This window comes from Ciona intestinalis, chromosome 8 (assembly GCF_000224145.3).
Source record: "Ciona intestinalis chromosome 8, KH, whole genome shotgun sequence".
NCBI classification, from domain to species: domain Eukaryota; kingdom Metazoa; phylum Chordata; class Ascidiacea; order Phlebobranchia; family Cionidae; genus Ciona; species Ciona intestinalis.
Genome location: NC_020173.2, coordinates 5,433,529 through 5,451,576, shown reverse-complemented (window position 1 = coordinate 5,451,576; position 18,048 = coordinate 5,433,529). Strand labels below are relative to the sequence as shown.

The 18,048-nt window shown below is 35.5% G+C and overlaps 3 protein-coding genes across 5 annotated transcripts; 2 read left to right on the top strand and 1 right to left on the bottom strand.

Moving 5' to 3' along the window:
• On the bottom strand, window positions 1–8,386 carry LOC100186439 (vacuolar protein sorting-associated protein 16 homolog). Its single transcript, XM_018812939.2, has 17 exons — window positions 8,257–8,386; window positions 8,012–8,103; window positions 7,672–7,765; window positions 7,020–7,149; window positions 6,655–6,774; window positions 6,235–6,391; window positions 5,649–5,761; window positions 4,879–5,182; window positions 4,481–4,557; window positions 3,991–4,122; window positions 3,537–3,667; window positions 2,872–3,016; window positions 2,428–2,562; window positions 1,835–2,041; window positions 1,476–1,658; window positions 1,080–1,249; window positions 1–576 (listed from the first exon to the last, which is right to left on the bottom strand). Exons 1-17 carry the CDS (start codon window positions 8,328–8,330, stop codon window positions 303–305), a joined length of 2,538 nt encoding a protein of 845 aa, XP_018668484.1. The 5' UTR covers window positions 8,331–8,386; the 3' UTR covers window positions 1–302.
• Window positions 8,387–8,453: 67 nt separating this feature from the next.
• On the top strand, window positions 8,454–9,327 carry LOC100183218 (10 kDa heat shock protein, mitochondrial-like). Its single transcript, XM_002129280.5, has one exon. The coding sequence runs from the start codon at window positions 8,756–8,758 to the stop codon at window positions 9,062–9,064; it is 309 nt and encodes a 102-aa protein (XP_002129316.1). The 5' UTR covers window positions 8,454–8,755; the 3' UTR covers window positions 9,065–9,327.
• LOC100185580 (mediator of RNA polymerase II transcription subunit 8) lies at window positions 9,317–12,383 on the top strand. 3 transcript variants are annotated; one of them, XM_009861084.3, is made up of 7 exons: window positions 9,317–9,407; window positions 9,665–9,786; window positions 10,033–10,177; window positions 10,526–10,669; window positions 11,070–11,229; window positions 11,498–11,557; window positions 12,120–12,383. In XM_009861084.3, the coding sequence occupies exons 1-7, from the start codon at window positions 9,402–9,404 to the stop codon at window positions 12,188–12,190; spliced, it is 708 nt and encodes a 235-aa protein (XP_009859386.1). In that variant the 5' UTR covers window positions 9,317–9,401; the 3' UTR covers window positions 12,191–12,383. The 3 variants fall into 3 exon arrangements, with proteins under 3 accessions (XP_009859386.1, XP_002129358.1, XP_026691181.1); XM_002129322.3 differs by having other exon boundaries at window positions 12,105–12,383; XM_026835380.1 differs by lacking the exon at window positions 11,498–11,557 and having other exon boundaries at window positions 12,105–12,383.
• The last annotated feature ends 5,665 nt before the right edge of the window (window positions 12,384–18,048 follow it).

Sequence of the window (18,048 nt, the reverse complement as noted above, 5' to 3'; positions counted from 1 at the left end):
GTGAGCTGCATCATCATAGCGCGTACACGATCAGCTATGTCTCTGTGTTCGGCACCACACTTCTTGAGTACTGCATCTAAATCTGACAAGCTTTTGGTTTGCATTGCAGCTTCTGCAGCATGCTTGATGCTCCTGTGTTTTTGAAAAAGAACAATGTTATATGTTTTCAAGTTTAAAACTACTGGAATCTAGTACTGTTTTTTATTCATTAATTACTACTAAACTACAAAAGTATAAAACTATACTTACTTAAGTTTTTCGTTGTTTTGGTTTATTACAAAACTATTGTAGTTTGGAACTTTTTACTTTAAATTATTAAACCACTGTACTATCCTTAGTTGTAAGTTTATAAAAATTATACAAAAATTTGCATACCCAATCTTTAAGAAGGCTGGTACTCTTTTATCAAGCTGTACTTTCCCAATATACTTGGTCACTTCAGTGTATGCATTATGTTGAATACATACTTCCACAAAGGGATAGTAACCTATTGGAGACTTCTTGCTCTTTGAAAAGTTTTCAAGCTCTGCAAAATTACCCTGCTCTGCTAATGCTGTGATTCTTAGCCACCACCATCTGAAATTATTAAGTTAGAAAATGGTTCTTTAAACAGGTAATATCAAGTATAAGATATACTGAAGCTGTAGCACAGTCAAAACCGCTACTATTGTGGCTTGTGTGTGGCCTTTAGGTAAGAACCAAATCGGCATTGCTCCAGTGGTTTTTAAAGAGTTGTCCAAGGTGTTAGACTTGTATAAATAAGGTACAGCCACCCAGGAATTGCATACATGGTAACTTTTAGGTAGGCATGACTCATGAGGTGTAGGAAAAATGATACCCAGAGTTTCCCCAACATGCAGGGATAAACAGGTAATATTGTAAGGTAGGGGAAGACGGGACACCTTTAACACATAATATCCTGATCTTGTTTTAAACAATTAACAACAAATTCCATAATTTTATAATTCTTTAAATGTTTTTTTGTTATTATTACCAAATGGGCCGTGAAGAATGTCCCATCTTCCCCACCCTAGGTGTTCTATCTTCCCCACCCTACTATATGCATTCATAAAGCATACCTTTTGTCTGACAGTTTAAATTGTTTTCTGAGGTGTTCCGCTCGTTTTAATTGGTTTATTTTGAGAAGGCTACAGATCGTGTCATGAAGAGATTTTTCTATAAAACTTTCATCAAGTTCTTGTTCAAGTTGGCTTTGCTCTCTTAGCAACTGAAGTTGTTCTTCTGTCATCTAAATACATAAATCAAATTTATTCTGCCAATTTTAATATAATTTTCACTTTTTTAACCTTTCTATGAGCAATATAAAAGTATAAGTCTAAACACAGGCCTTTCAGGGCAACTTAGGACACGGAGGCTTTTTAGTCCTATAGACTCATTTTGCAAGACATTATAAGAGTCTAATTTTCAACAACACAGTTTAAACGGCCAGTCCAGAAGCATTTAAGTAATATTACCTTCATTCCAAAATCATCCTTAGCTTTAGTGAAGTTATCCAAAGCAGAGTGAAGTGAGATAACTCTTTCATCCGATCTGAAGGTATCAAAACTATCATGGATGTGACAGTGAGCCAACTCAATGAAATTATCCTCTTGCTCATGAAGATCTTTCAACATTCTCTCATTTTGCTCCTTGCAATACTGTAGAAAGGTATTGAAGGTAAAATAAAATGACATTACTATCTAGTTCTTGTACATAATTGATGTAGACTTCAACACTTTTTTAACATAAATATAGTGTCTGAACAACATAAATACAATGACTGACTTTAATCATGCTAAAATCCTATAACATTTAAGTAACATTTTCAACCAACCTTTAAATGCAGTTTGTACGCTACAGGTTGTTGTCTGATCGCCACCAAGAAATCCGATAGACTCGTCCGTTCTCGCAGTCGAGCAATAGCAGAGTATATGAGGTCTGTATTTCCGCTTGCTACTGCTTTCTCTAGCGCAAGTGTGTGCTTGCCGAGCAAAGACAGCAAGCGGACTTGCTCAGATGCTCTTGGGTCAAACTCTAAAAGCTGGAACAATGTATAATTGTGAGAGGCATCATTACAGTGGATCAGAGGTCTAGGCGTTTGCATCATGACCAAATGGTACTGGGTTCTATATTGGTGTATGTTTCCATGAGCAAGACACTTAACAGGCTTCAATGTTTAACTCAGGTGCGACTTATGGGTTGTCCAAATTGTCAGTCACACACAATTAATCAATCACCCACAAAGTTGGTAAGCAGGGACATTTCAGCATGTAAACACAGTCTGGGTGTTAGGGTAATGAGCCAAATCTGGACTAAATCCTATGTTCTCTACATGGACCCCACCCATATAGAATAGAAAGACAAGAGGTTACTGTATTCAGAATTACACAGCAAAAAAACCTGTAGTTCCATTAACTACTCACACACCTTAATGGCAAGGTCCCTCCTACCGCACTCCACGGCTTTTTCAGCAATATTTGCATACGAGACACCTCGTGCTGATTTAAGTTTGTCACGAACGGCTGCAGCTATTTTACCATCATCCACGTCTTTTTGTTGAACCTGTCAATCAAAATCAATGTTAGCTGACTCTTTGTTCATGCTTTGTGAATGAATGTAAATGTAACCTATTTAGTATTTACCCTCACGCAGCAGAGCAACAACAGTCGTTATAATACGGTTGTTCTTACCTTGTTACCTATACTTAATTCTGATCAAGATAGTCAAAAAAAGTACAATAGTATTAAAATCGGTAAAAACGAAAATGCGTAACAAACACAGTAATATTAACCACCGTACATAGGAACTGGAGTATGCATGCAGATAGCTTAATAGCGCTACACTATTTACAATTCCAGCAACATACAACACCTTGTAGCAAGCCCAGTGCGACAATATTCTGCTAGATCCTTGTTTTTCAGGGATTTTAAGATATTGGCAAACATGAAATGCAAGATGGAACTGCCTTCTTAAGATTAATCGATCTATCAAATAATCCATTGATAAATTCTCCAATCTGTAATAATAAATAAAAATCCTGACTTTTGTGTAGTAAGGATCTGGTGTGTTTTTATTATCTACCAATTAAAATAAAACAAACCTGGTCAAGATACACTGAGAACTGAGTAAATAATAAAGTTTTGATATTTTAACAGAACTTTACGAACACCGTGCATAACATTTAATCAAAAACTTTGTTTTTCTTCATTCGCAATGGTATTCATAAGGATAGTTCTACGGCATAGCTCACTGGTTAGGTACTTGCATATAAACAAAAGGAAATAGGATTCAATGCTGCTGGACACATATACCAATGCTGATAGATATCTACAGTAGGGGGGGAGAAGATGGGACACCTTTAACTCTATTTTCTTGTCCCGTTCAGTAGTAAACAAAGAACATTCAAAGAATCATAAAACTATATCCTCACGACTCCCATAGACCATTGTTAATTATTAAAAACACGATCATTTGTGTATATTATGTGCTAAAAGTGTCCCATTTTCCCCCACCCTACTATATATTACACCACTCACTGTGCAGCAGTTAATGCGATTCCAGTATTGAAGTCACGCACTGCGTTTAACACACGCAGCATCTGACAAGTGTTTACGAATAATTCAGTCAATTTAATATCTGGAACAAAAGATTTTCCAAAGGAAGCAGCCTGTGAAAAACATATATATAAACTAGTAATATACACTTCTAAGTGGGTGAGGTCCTGCAGTGTGATACGTTTAGGCCAGCGTTGCCCCATTACCGCATATCTATGTGTCGAATGTAAAAATGGGATATGTCAAAAATTGATGCAAAATGTAAAAAAAGTTGATGTCAAATCATTTTACTCGAATGTCAACAAAATCGTTACGAGTAAAATATAGAATAAAGATAAAATAAATAAATAAAACCCTAAAAGGTAAGATGCATTAAACAAATTACAAAAAATAAACTTGTTATAAATAAAATCACAAAAAAAGATAAAATACTCACCCTAAGAAGGGTCTTCTGAATGCGAGGTTGAAACTCATCGAGTGCAGCGAGAGTGCATTGCTCCACTGCTTCCTTTAACTGACGATTCTCAAGCAATATACGAAGATATTCATCCGCTTTCTCACTTTGTTTCTATGGCAACAAAGAGTACAATGTTAATCTTGTGATCTTTGGTCATTTGTTTTAAGTGTTTTAATGACCATTGTTGCCCTGCCAGGCGAAGAAAAATAAGTTACAAGAATATTTAATAATTTTTACATAAAACAAGTAAAACTTAATAATGCAAATTAAATAAGAAAGCACCAATTTTAGCGAAAATATTAAAAAAAAACAGTAATTTGTTATGTTGGAGACAATGTAATCCAACTTAATAGTTACTTATAAGCAAGTTACTAGATTGAACATTCCGGGTGATGACTGATGTCACAGAATCTTTATCTTATCTTGTATAAGTTTAACTAGATATGGTTAAAAATAAAAAATATCTTACGTCATATTCTTTGGCTGCATCATTAAGTAAAGCCCCTGGTGCCATTGAACCAACTTTAAAAATCCCAGAAATTGCATCTGTAACAATAAAGAAGCTATAAAGCAACAAAACTGTATAAAGAGAAAAGGCTATATTAGATTTTATATTGTGCCTGAAAGCAACACTTAAATTGGCCAAGCATATAACAGCACAAAAAGTGCATATTAGCTTTGAAGTAACCTATAATCTCGGTAGCACCCTGGGTGTTGGGGACTGGGGTAGCACCCTGGGTGTTTGGGGACTGGGGTAGCACCCTGGGTGTTGGGAAATTCCTAGGACCTATGGGCTATGGCGTACCACTCTGGGGGACTTCATCCATATAAAGCAGAAGTATATAATAGATCCAAAGTTTAACTCACTTGGTACATGCTGTAGGAATTCATGCCTTTCTGATGTCACGATATGCACGCCGTCCACATCGGCAGCCAAGACCGCCGAACCGGTGCCATTTCTGTCGAGGTTGTCTTCATCCACATTAAAACGAACCCAATCTTTTTGAGGGCTGACCACGAGGATAGTTTTGGGCCAGTATACGACAACTGCAATGTTACGATAACCCCCTGAGCCAAAGGTTTCGTTTCTAGCTGTATGAAGGATATCCGAACACCATAGGAGCTGTTTCGGCCGACTTCTGTTACTTGTATTGAACTCACAGTATTTATCCTGTGAAGTCAAAATTGTAGTTAAGTTTGTGACTATAGTAGAAATGGAAAGAGAAAATAGCAAATATTACTAATAATAGCCATAATTTCCAGTGCTACAACTTTGGAATAATATGGTCCAGTATCACTTCAAAGCAATGGCGTAAGGTTATGTCTGAGGTGGCATGCCCCTAAAATGGAAAATATTACCAGTAATAGAAAAATGTCAGTGTCATAACGTACCAATAATAAACTTTAGGAAGTTACAGTGTTGTAGGGTAATATTAGAAGTGCCTTGGATGACATGTTATGTTACCCCAACTTTTAAAACAGGGGCGACATCATATGATTTAGCACACCAGTTTCTATCCTATGGGTTCTTTACTCAGATGTTTGATGTCTTTAAAAAGTATATGACACCTATGCTACACACTATAGCAATTTTTTTGACCAATGGTATTCCAATCTTATGTAAAAGATTAATTTACTTGAAAATCTGCCGATCCAATCCATATGGTTCCCGTGTCTGCATACAAAGCCACATGTTTCCCATCCATTGAAGTTGCCATAGCAATATATGCATTAGGAGCAGCATTCAAATCTGTTACACATAATTAGGGGAGGATTATACTTTGATTATATTGCTATGTTTAATCGTTGGAGGTATAACATTTGGGATTAAGAATACTTTGCAGTGGTTAGAGTTAAGTACTGTGTGAATGTGAATAAATGCATCATACCCTACAAAGTAAAACAGTGTTTCCAAATACCAAACTACTTATACCAACTTAAACCCAATAATTTTATTATTATAAAATAGTTTGTGACTGGAAACACAGGAGGCACTCAATCAACACGTGTAGAAATAAAATAATGTAACTCATTTTTCCAAATACAGTCGTTATAACAGTAGTTTCACACACCCCATGCCCCTTCCGAGTTACCAAGTATTTTATTTTGTGAGTAGCAATATTTTGGGAATTTTTTTGTAATGTATGGCTGATAATTTAGACAACCCACAAGGAACCACTGGGTTGGAACAATTGCCACGGCACATTATTTACATTATTTTACCTGTGGGTTTCTGTTGCGAGCATTGTCCACTGTGGTCAAGTAGGAAAATATTACATTCATTTGCAGCAAGTACTTTTGCCCCCCTTGGACCTTGAACCACACACCAGCTGCTTGGGGGTGTGGCACGCAACCCTGGTATGTCAGCTAGTATGCGAACCTTGGAAAATGCAAAAATATCAAGATCATTAGTGGAATATAGATATATAAATAATTGTAAATTTAGTGAAATATATAATTGCATTACTTACAAAAACTTAATAACAAAAAATTATTAACAGGCTACCTAAAAATAATCACCCACAAAGTTACATCCGTGGTAACTTGTAACCTGGCTTAAGGTGTATGAAACACCTGTGTTATAATGACTGTTGTTGGCCCACCAAGCGAATAATAAGTAACTTTTGTTCATTCATTCAATACCTTTGGTTCTTCAATGTTATTAACAATACAGAATCTGTAAAGCCCATTCATAACGGCTAACCCTGTCCCATGAACGCTGGAGAAAACTTCGTATTCCATTATTTTGTTTTCACGACATTCCTATAATGAAAAAGTATTAAAAATAAAAACAACACTTAATGTGATTAATCTATGTTGGCCTTGGTCATATATATACATGTTTTATCACTCACCTAATACACATCATATCCTACACAATAAAATCCTCAAAAATAATCACCTACAAAGTTGCATACGTGGTTTATGAATGATAACACCTGTGTTATAACGACTGCCGTTGCCTGCCACGAAAGGGTAAATAAGTTACATCCATTCATTCTTCTTACCATGCCCATAGTGAACGACTTCTGGAAGTCCCAAAACATGTTATACAACAAAACTTGTCCATCATCTTGAAGACATAACAGTTCATCTGCATGTGTCCAAGCAATTCCAATCAATATGCCACTGCTCCATCTGAAAACATTGTTGAAAACTGGGATTTTAACAAAACGAAGTTCTGAAAAGTTTAAAATCATAATCAGAAAGGTAAAAAAGGATTTTGTTGGAAAATAACAACATTTTGTGTGCTTAGTTTGTACTTGTATCGTAGCCAACCAAAAATTAAGCTTAGATTCTATTCAACAGGCACTTTCTTGCAATACTCTTCTTGCAAAACAGGCACTTTCTTGCAATACTTATCAAGATGACAAATATAAACAGAATGTTAATCAGCACTAGTTAAGAATCCTTCGGTATCGGTGGAAACTGTTAGAGGTTGGTGGGTAGGAGTTATTAGTTAGAGGTTGGTGGTTGGGAGTTATTAGTTAGAGGTTGGTGGTTAGGAGTTATTGGTTAGAGGTTGGTGGTTAGGAGTTATTAGTTAGAGGTTAGTGGTTAGCAGATAATGTAGAGGAAGGGTGTTTCTCCACTAGCACCCAACAAATATAATACAGAATGCTACTCTGTAACTAGGTTGATAACTTGAATGCATCTCACCTGAAGGAGGAAATTATTTTCCCTGCTGCATTAAAGATGAAAATGTCCGGTCGATTTCCGGTCCTATTTGACTGTGATTCATCTTTAACTGTGGCTGAATATAAAGGAATTGTTTTAATACTATTGTATAAACATTTTGCAGAATATCTTTACACACACTTTTCCTCTAATTGCATATTAACCTGTTTTAATTTAATTTTAGTTACACAGTGTGAGTTCACTATATGTTAAATGCATGTTATTTATAGTCATCTCGAATAAACTGTTCCAAATACAGATAGCACATGTAAATAAGTGCAATTATATATGTTATTATGTATTATTATTATTGTATTTGTACCTATAAGTCCACCATACTTTGAGATTGAGGTTAAATTGCTTGAAAAGTCAATTTTGGTGCTCCAGCACATAGGGCTGTACAGCGAAAACTTTCTGAAAAAAGAGATGCATTTGAATGAATACATACATTTCCTTAATTCTTTTAAGGGGGTACATTAGTTTACATATCTTTTGCACAAGTTTAATGATAGTTATGTTAATTTAACTAAATATTTTACAACCTATACTACATATTTCTCCTCTAACCTGATTGTTTTCTGTCCCAGAGGGTTCCAGTCCATTCTCTCGGCCATATTGAAGATTATAAGTTTTCCGACCATATAATGTCCAAACCTTTGTAAACAAACAATGATATAGGATCTCTATAAAATAGCGAAAAAAGGTGACGCACCGAAGCGTGAAAAACGTGGATGACTGCGCTCAAAAAAGTGGTGCCAAAAGATTACCTTTACTGTCTGTATTGTGAGTTTAAATACTTTAAAATTGTTTTTTTATACTTGCAAATAGACTGAACAAGAATAAAATAATATTATACAACTGAATTTTGAATAAATATTGCGTTTTTTATCAAAGTACGGCGATACGAAAATACCCTAGTGCATCACTTTTTAAATTGGGGAAGTACCAATCCAAGAGACTTCTAGAATTGCTACAGCGTTGCATCAGCGTGTAGTTACTATAGGACTTCTAGTGCAAATTGCAGTAGTTTATTTTCACCCTAAAACGCAAATAATTAAATACCAAAATGGCCGGGAAAGTTTTTAGAAGCTTTATGCCTTTATTTGACCGAGTTTTGGTTCAGCGTTTCGCCCCAGAAACTACCACGAAAGGCGGGATAGTACTGCCCGAGAAAAGCGCCGGCAAAGTCCTTCGCGCAACTGTAGTAGCTACCGGTCCTGGTGTTGAAGATAAAGACGGAAAATTGAAGCCGGTAACTGTCGGGCCTGGGGATGAAGTTTTGCTCCCAGAATACGGAGGAACAAAAGTGACGCTCGGGGATGAAGAATTTCATCTTTTCCGTGACGGAGATATCTTGGGAAAATTTTCAAACTGAAAACACTATTTGCTCTAAAAAATCGCGTGCTTAACCAAATCTTTCTGCTCAAAACCTGCCAATTTCAGACCTAAAGTCATTTGCGGAATTATTTATAATTTCAGTGTTGTTTGGCTTTTTCCATTTCTTCATAGTACCAAAACTGCAGTGTATGTTTATATAATTACACTATGATCTAATAAAATCGTGTTTGGTGTATTGTGAACTTCATGCATACTTTACGACAACTGCAATTTAAATAAACTGGATGTTTTCTACTTAGACTGTTCGTACGTCTTAAGTTTTTTAGCAATAAAAATAATTGACAACAACAATCATCAATCTGTAAGCAGAAAAAATGCAGGTAATGCTGTAATAGTAGGGCACAAACTTGCTACTTTAAAGCCAGATTAAAAATTTTTATGAACGAAAGATTTTTATTGGAAGAAATTTCTTAATTTAGTTGTGTATGTGTATTTTGGATAAAAATCAAAAATTTGGGGCATTTTTTTCGAATATGGCATTTGTTTAACCAAGAATTTGAATTTAAATGAACTATGTCATACTGACTAAACAAATGTAACGTAAAAAGCAATATATAAATGTTTTTCCTTGCATCAGGCGAACGAAGCAAAGGTTCTTGAAATGTCCGTTGACGCTTTGATCGTTCGTGCCAAAGCAATACGAAAAGCTTTGGAAGATTTCCTTTTTAAATTGACCAATGAACATCAGACACTTACATGGTAATTTACAAAAACTTTTTTATTTGCGTTCTGCAGGTATTACATAATATCCCATTTATATTACAAAACTTTCACTAATATTATAAATGTTGCATCCATAGTATTACAGAATGCTCCTTCCAAAATATTACAGAATGTTTTATTCATAGTATTACAAATACAACGAGTCATTTATGTTTAATTATGTCCAAGTTAAACCTTGAATGGAAACATCAAACAAAGTGTCATAAAATACTTCCCCTTCAGGCCCACAGTGCTGGACAACTTTGCATTACTGTCCGGCCAGATAAGTTCCCTGCTTGCTGCAATGAAATCAGAAAAGATGCCGGCGTTAAGAAACTATCCCATTGTTCCAGTGAGGCTGTCACCTGATCCTGACCCGCATTTATTGGTAAATATTTGTTATATTTTAAGAGTTATCTTATTTTTAAAAAAATCAACTTGCCATTGGCCACGAGGTGTATGAAACAGAATATTAGTAATATAATGCCGGTCGTGTATGATATTTTTTCTAGAGTTATAATACCCACTTTACTTCTAGATTAGTGCATATTTACAGGCGCTCTATGCTGAAATAATAATTTTTTGAGAAATTACCAAAACACAGGTTCATTGCCCATTAGTTTAGCTCAATTCTAACCCCCCACAAATCAGTTTCCTTGATGATATAATTTATAATTTTCATTTCTTAATAAATTAAAAAAGCAAGGTATATTATTACTTGTACCCATGAACGCAGGCGCTCACAGAGGGGCGAGTGTCACTCATGTCACATACTGAAACACCTAACTACCTTCGAACAAAACCTGACCCAGCAGTTGAGCAAGCAGAGCGACAACTTATATCTGAAGTTGGATTGCACACAGAGAATGTTTCTAATGCTGTATGTATATTATCAAGGAATTTAATGTAATTTACCGTCGTTTGGGGACGGAAAGTGCAAAATTGCAAGTTCACTTTTAATTGATGGAAAAAGAGATTTTCTTTTACTAATAGAAACTGCGAGTACAAATAACTTACATTCAATTAAGCAATGACAATTATCTCTAAATGTAGGTTATTTATTTATGTCTGGTTTACGCATGGCGGGGCAACGACAGTCGTAAAAAGACGGGTGTTCTGTTTCATAAACCTCGTGCCCGCTTACAAGTTACCAAGTAGTTAACTTTGTGGAGAATTAAGCTTTGTAGGATTTTTTCGGCTGAAGATTTGGACAACCTTTTAGTGACCACTGGTTTGATACAAACAGCAAGCCTAAATTTACTTCATTTTTAACCATCCAGCAATCGCAAGTAGCCATGTTCAACAAGCAATGCAACAAAGTGTTGGAAAAAGTGAAGACGGCGCGTGCCAATTGGCGAGCTGACACCGTCACTTCACGAAGCAACCCTCCAACTTTTAATCCCAAAGCCACAGAAGAATTAGTGGCAGCTGCATACTTTGGTTGGTAGTAATTTGACTTCAGATAATTGATGTTTTATTTAATTATCAGCATTTTGTCTTGCCTATAAACAAGAACATTTGACCCCTATCAAAAATTATCTTTCAAAAAAACAGTTAATCTCCTATCTCCGTATATGCGGAATTATAATGTCGATTTTTTTAAAGTAATTATATATTATATATTAACCATAGTTTTTTCTGGCTTAGCCTACAATTACCTAAAGTTCACACTTATCATATTAAACCTCAAACTCTTATATTTTTAAAGGTCGTGGACTGAAACCTCCTCAGTCTTTGGCTTCCCAACCCCAGATAAACACCAGCACTGGTTAGCACTTAAACTCCTATTACAGCTGTAGCTATGGTCAGGTTTCAACCTCCAGTGTTATGTGTATTCTATACCTGGAAATTAGCCTATCATGTTGCATGTATATTTTGACAGTGTTTTATAGCCCTCTTTCAAAATAATCTTTTAGCGGTCTATCTGGTGTATAAAAAATATTTTAGTTTTTTTTTTGTGCCAGATACCAGTAATATATAGTAGGGTGGGGGAAGATGGGACACCAGTTCATTCTATTTACTAGCAAACAAAGAACATTCAAAGAATTATAAAACCGTATCCTCACGATTCCCATAGACCGTTGTTAATTGTTTAAAACACGATCAGGATATTTGGATATTCTGTGCTAAAGGTGTCCCATTTTTCCCTACTCTACTATACGTAAAAAACTAAAAAAGTAAAAATTATCTACAAAGTTACATGCATGGTAACTCGTATGTTGACACGAAGTGTATGAACCCATGTTATAACGACTGTCGTTTTCCGGCAACGTGAGAATAAATCAAGTTACATTATTTATTTATATATTCAACAGTAACATCGTTTGCAGTGAGAGGAACAATGCCGGTTTCTGGGAGGCTCAACACTGGTGTAAGGATGCCAGTGACCAAAAGAACTTGATTTCTAAAAGAAAGTTTCACCTTTATTTTGTTATTGTAGCAAACTGCATTTGAAAACGCTTAGGTTTATATTTAGTCTTACGCAACTGCTATTTACAGCAGTTTTCGGTTTCGTTCGTTTTGGTGAAAAATCACTGCCTTTCTCTATAAATAGCTACCTAAATTTGGTTGTTTATGAAATTACATACGCAACAACAAAAATAGGAAAGAACAGTCATGCGAGAGACACGTTTCGGCACGTAACACCCTGCTTACGTATTTACGGCATAATGTACACGTTACGGAAAATTTTATGTAACTGTATACGGTAATGCCGGGATTCGAAGAGAATTTAATTCGCCAGCGTGACGATGAGAGAAAATTCGAAATCACTTTTTCTTCGATGACGTTTCAATGACTCTGCTTTCGAAAGTAAATTTTCTCCTGTCTCAAAGTTTAGATTTCTCATGTTCGGTTAGTTGAGTAACGGTAACATTTGGATAGACACGGAAGTGAACAGTGACTGGAACGGAAGGAAAATCACTTTCGCGTCATGCTGTCACTTAATCCAGCAAAATATTTGTCATTGGCTATAATTTCGCGCCAAAAATATTCCTAAACGGTCACGTTTTGCTTTTGAGTAATCGCCACGTACTTTCCAGGATCAAAGCCACCATGCAAATGGTTATACCACGTTTGTATCACGGTCTTATCCTTTGACGTTTCCAAAGTTTACGTAAATAGGATTTTAAACTCTGATGCATACCATGCCGTGTTTTCCAAGCCATAAATTTTCCCGTTTGCTCAGAAATGAATATACATGGCGGTCGATAAAAACGTTTTGGGCACTTTACGATGGTGACATATACCTCAAAAAACTAATAGCGAGATTCCCACGCTGCATAAAACACTATCGGGAACTACCGGTCCGTGCAAGACCGTGAGAACTTTTTGTGAGTTGCGATTCGGGAAATTTTTTCCTCAGTAAAACACCTTTTTTGTCGGTGGCCTACCGCTGTACCTGTTACTTGAGCCGGTATGTTCTTCACGATTTTTAACTTATGCGGAGATAAGATCTTCGTGTGTTTTTCAGTGATTGATTTACTGGTACAAAGCATAGTTAGGTGGGAAAATTGGGACACCTTTAGCACATAATATCTGAATTTTTCAATTGTGTTTAAAAAAATTAGCAGCAGTCTATGGGAGTCGCCAGGATACCGTTTTATAATTTTTTGAATGTTCTTTGTTTACTACCAAATGGGACAAGAGAACAAAATAAAAAGTTGTCCCATCTCCCCCCACCATACTGATACCAAAATAACGCACAAAAAAGGTTCCAAAACAGTTGTATTTAACTATCAAACGATCCATACGAATATGCCTCCGTCGGTATTATGTTTTCTTCGTTATCGCGGCTTAAAATACCATGTTATTTAATGATTAATTACTGTACATACACGCACCATTATAAGCCGTTAAACCTTTAAAAAATGGCTGCCAGCCAGCGGTATATTCTATACATCTAAATAAGTTGGCCTAATTGTAAAGCCAGTCATACTTTGCCAATATAACCCGTTATAGAACTTATGAAACACCAAAGAAATATGCCGCAGAATTTGCCAAATGAACGGCTTAAGTTGCCCATCACCCCGGGCGTGAATAGCAGACCTACATTATACAATCCTTGTATGAATCTTCAACATAAATTTAAATGCATCGACCGCATTTTATTCCTATATCACTTATTATATTGGAACACATGGTACAGTGGGGCAAGATGGGATATTATTTTAGCACTCAAATCGTGATTTCACCAATTTACAACGCTTTTTTTAGAATCGTGAATATTTCTTGCTATTAATTCTGTAATATAGTAAGGTGGGGGAAGATGGGACATGTTTAGCACATAATATCCAAATATTCTGATCATGTTTAAAACAATTAACAACGGTCTATGAAAGTCGTAGGGATAAGGTTTTATATTTATTTGAATCTTCTCTGTTTACTACCAAATGGGACGAGTAAATAGAATAAAAAGGTGTCCCATCTCCCCCCACACTAGCTACTATAATACTTTGTTTTCCACCAAAAAGGGGAGAAAATATAATAAATCTTTTCCCATCTTACCCTATACTACACATGATTAAACTACTGTGACATGACCCGTGGCTAAATTCGTCAGAAAAAGGCAGCTTATGTTGTTTTGGTGATACAATGTTTGCGCCTTCTGATCAATATGACAGTTATCTGATATTAAAGATATCGTCAACGATTATCCGTGAAGTTATATTCGCGTATTCGTCTAAGCACGATGTTACGCGTGAATTTCAGAACTCACGTTCGCTCACCATATGATAAACGTTCTGGTCTAAAATTATAGCCTTTGACCGAAAGCACTCAGACTTCTGGTTTAAAAACGCACGAAATAAACGTATATTCACTGCGGAACCATTCAATAATCCACACGTTAAATAATCATTATACAACGCAAGTTTACATAAATTTTAGATTTAAGATGGTCCCCTTTTTAATTGTTTTTTATGTCACCCTTTTTGATAGTTTATAAAGAAAATTTGCAGAATCATATAACCGTATCATCACGACTCCAAAAAATTTCGTTAATGGTCGAAAACTCAATTAAGATATATGGAATATTATGTGCTAACGGTCTCCCATTTTACTCCATAGTACTTTTTACACATAGTGAAACATATACCGGATAGAACTTGCCTGATAACCTTATCAAATTTAAACTTGCACGGTTTCAGCATAGTATATTGAAGTGACTTCAGAATACTACGGTTTCAGTTAGAAGACGCGGCATATGTAACTTTACCGGCAGCGAGAACGTATCCAACCATAGAACTAAAGTCACCCAGGAGATTAAACTCGTCTCTTATCCCGTATAAGCTGTTTTTCTACTTCCACGCTTTTGGATCGTGTTATGATAATACACTATTCTATATTATTGGACTACCGAAGTGTGTTTTCAACTTTATTGAAAGTGGTATAGCAACATAATTGTCGCGATTAACTTCTTGTCTTGCTTGTTAATTATGTTTAAACCGTTGAATTTAACCTTTGGTGAAATTTGGTGTTTCGGAAAACAGTTTTTTGATCTTAACACCTTAGCTCCTATTACACAGGTGTAACCAGCTGTTTTTCCGTGGATAACAGCCGCTTAAAACGCCATGAATGCATTCTTCTGACTGCTTATGTTTTTAAACAAAATTAACAAATATTTCTTGAAATGTTTTTAAACTTGAACGTTTAAATTAAAAATCGAAAACTAATCTTTATTCGGCACATGTATAACAGTCGTCTTTTAAACAAGCTGTATTTTTCCATATAAGTCATTATATAAAGACAAGTTTTTGCCGTTTTTTTTCTTGCTCGTGATTTTAACATTCACTATTAATATAAAAGATAATACAAATCATGTTATATAGTTATATTTGACTTTACCTTCATTGGTTTCTATATAAAACCAATTCTTAATGCACTATATATATGGTATTTATAATCTTGCAATACGGATTGGGAGAATTTACAAACAGAAGATTAAAATTTCGTTAATAACGTACTTGCATTAACGCGGCACGTGTGACGTTAACTGCATGTATTCCGGGAACCCATCTTACGTCACTGCGGCTTCTCAAAATAGAGAACATATAGCGGGGATAGCAGTGTATAGGACCGGGTCCTAGGATTAAAACCAAGTAATATGCGCCACGCAAACTCGCAATTACTTCGGCTTTTTGTAACCGGACCTGTATCCAACATTTTCGCAGAGGTTAAAACATTTTTCCACCGGTGCACTATCACGTTTGGGACTTCCCCGTTGCGCAACCCGAGATTTGGGTTCGGATAGCTAAAATACATATAAGGCCGCGCCGCAAAATTTTTCTAGAAAGGTCAAATAAAATATTTTGCTTAATTACGGGTAGTGTCCTTATTTTCTCACGGTGTATATATGGGTATTGGTCTTAACTGGGCCGGGAATGTTTCTTATGTTAGAAAATAGTGGGTATAGCTCTGTATATGAATGTTGCAGGACATACACTTATAAGCGTCCCACTTTTTATATATAGTAGTGTGGGGAGACGGGAATATCTTTAGCGGCCGATATTTTCGTCGTGGGTATATATATATAATACTTTTAAGTATAGGGTACTGTGGGGGAAGATATGGGATACGGTTTCATTCTATTTTCTCATTCTTTTTTGTAAAGACAAGAAACATTAAAAGAATTATAAAACAGTACCCTTACGACTCCCATAGACCGTTGTTCATTGTTTAAAACATCAGGACTGTTGAAAAAAAAACACTTTACTTAATTTTTGTACTCAAGTTCTAAAGAACAGCATTCAAAATTAAGCTGTTTATTGCATGTGCAGGTAAAATACCTGGTTGCTACACTACCGGTCAATAGCAACTAGGATGGTTGAAAATTGTTAATTTAGAGCAATTATTGTTTGAATTGGAACATAATTAAAATTGATTTATTTTAAAATATGACTCCGACCATATATTATATATAAGCTTATGGGCTTTTGAAAAGGTTCACAAACTGTTTTTATTAAAATGTATATAGGAGTATGGGGAACATGAGACATCTCTTCATTTTATTTTCTCGTCCCTTTTTGCTAGTAGACAAAGAAAATTCAAACAATTATAAAACCGTATCCTCGCGAACCCCATTATAGACCATTGATAATTGTTTAAAACCATTCGGATAATATGTGCTGAAGGTGTCCCATCTTCCCCACTCTACTATTTATTTTATTCTTTGGCGTAAAAATTCTTTTAATTTATTTGATAATTGTTTGTAATTTTCTCTCGGAATGTCGCGGTAATGAAAAACGTGCATATGCGTGTTGCTGGATATCTGTTGAGTCAGAATATGTTTAAAAATTCCCAAAATTAAGTCCCTCGTTACGAAATTTTATCTGCGAAACTCTTTACAAACCGTACCTGTATGTCAGAGAATTCTGTTTTGAATCATGGACGGGAAATTTATTGCCAGCGGTAAGTTCGTCCCAACTGATTAAAATTGTGCGGTCTCAGAAATTTCGCAACGCGTGGCATTCATTTTTTTCGTTTTTTTCCCTTTCGTTCGCAAATCTGATAGTAACATTTAAGCCATGCTGTTCATGTGACGAGAAACGTGCACGAGGTTTATTTTAATCTCGTCATAACATACAAGTTATCTTTCTGTTTGCTATTTATCGGCGGTTTATTTTTATATAACAGGTTGTTAAGATTTAAATATTAAATTTATTTTCAAAAATAAAATGGACCTCGCCCTTTTCAAAATAGAAAATATATTTTTCTATTAATTAGATCTTATTGTAGGGTGTGGAAATCACGTTATAATCCATTATCGGCGCATTTAATAACATGCAAATATAAATCTAGATTTCGGCCCCACGATTAATATTTGTTTTTTAACGTAAACATACAATTTCGTCATTTATCAGATCTATATTTATGCATATGTAAATAAGGTGGGTCATTTAGCCGAACCCAGCCCAAAATCCCACAGTAAAAAATGTAAGAAAACACTCACATTTAAAAATAAACATATTATCGATATGGTATGACGTAGAAAATCCGTGATGAAAATAAACTTTATTGGCATGAACGTAAACACTAACAAACGGGCAACACCTTTTTTATAGATAGAATAAAAATAAGATTTTGCCGATTTGGTTCATTTATGTTTAGATTAATCGTGCCCGCCCAGCAGCCTAACCCGTATGCAAATAAACTGTCTCAAAATTTTAGCTTTTTTGGGAGAAGTAATATTTTCTATCTTAGCCCGAGTTGGGCGGCTTGGTAATCGATCGTTGCGTTTTGTGTGGAATGTCGACTTTGCGG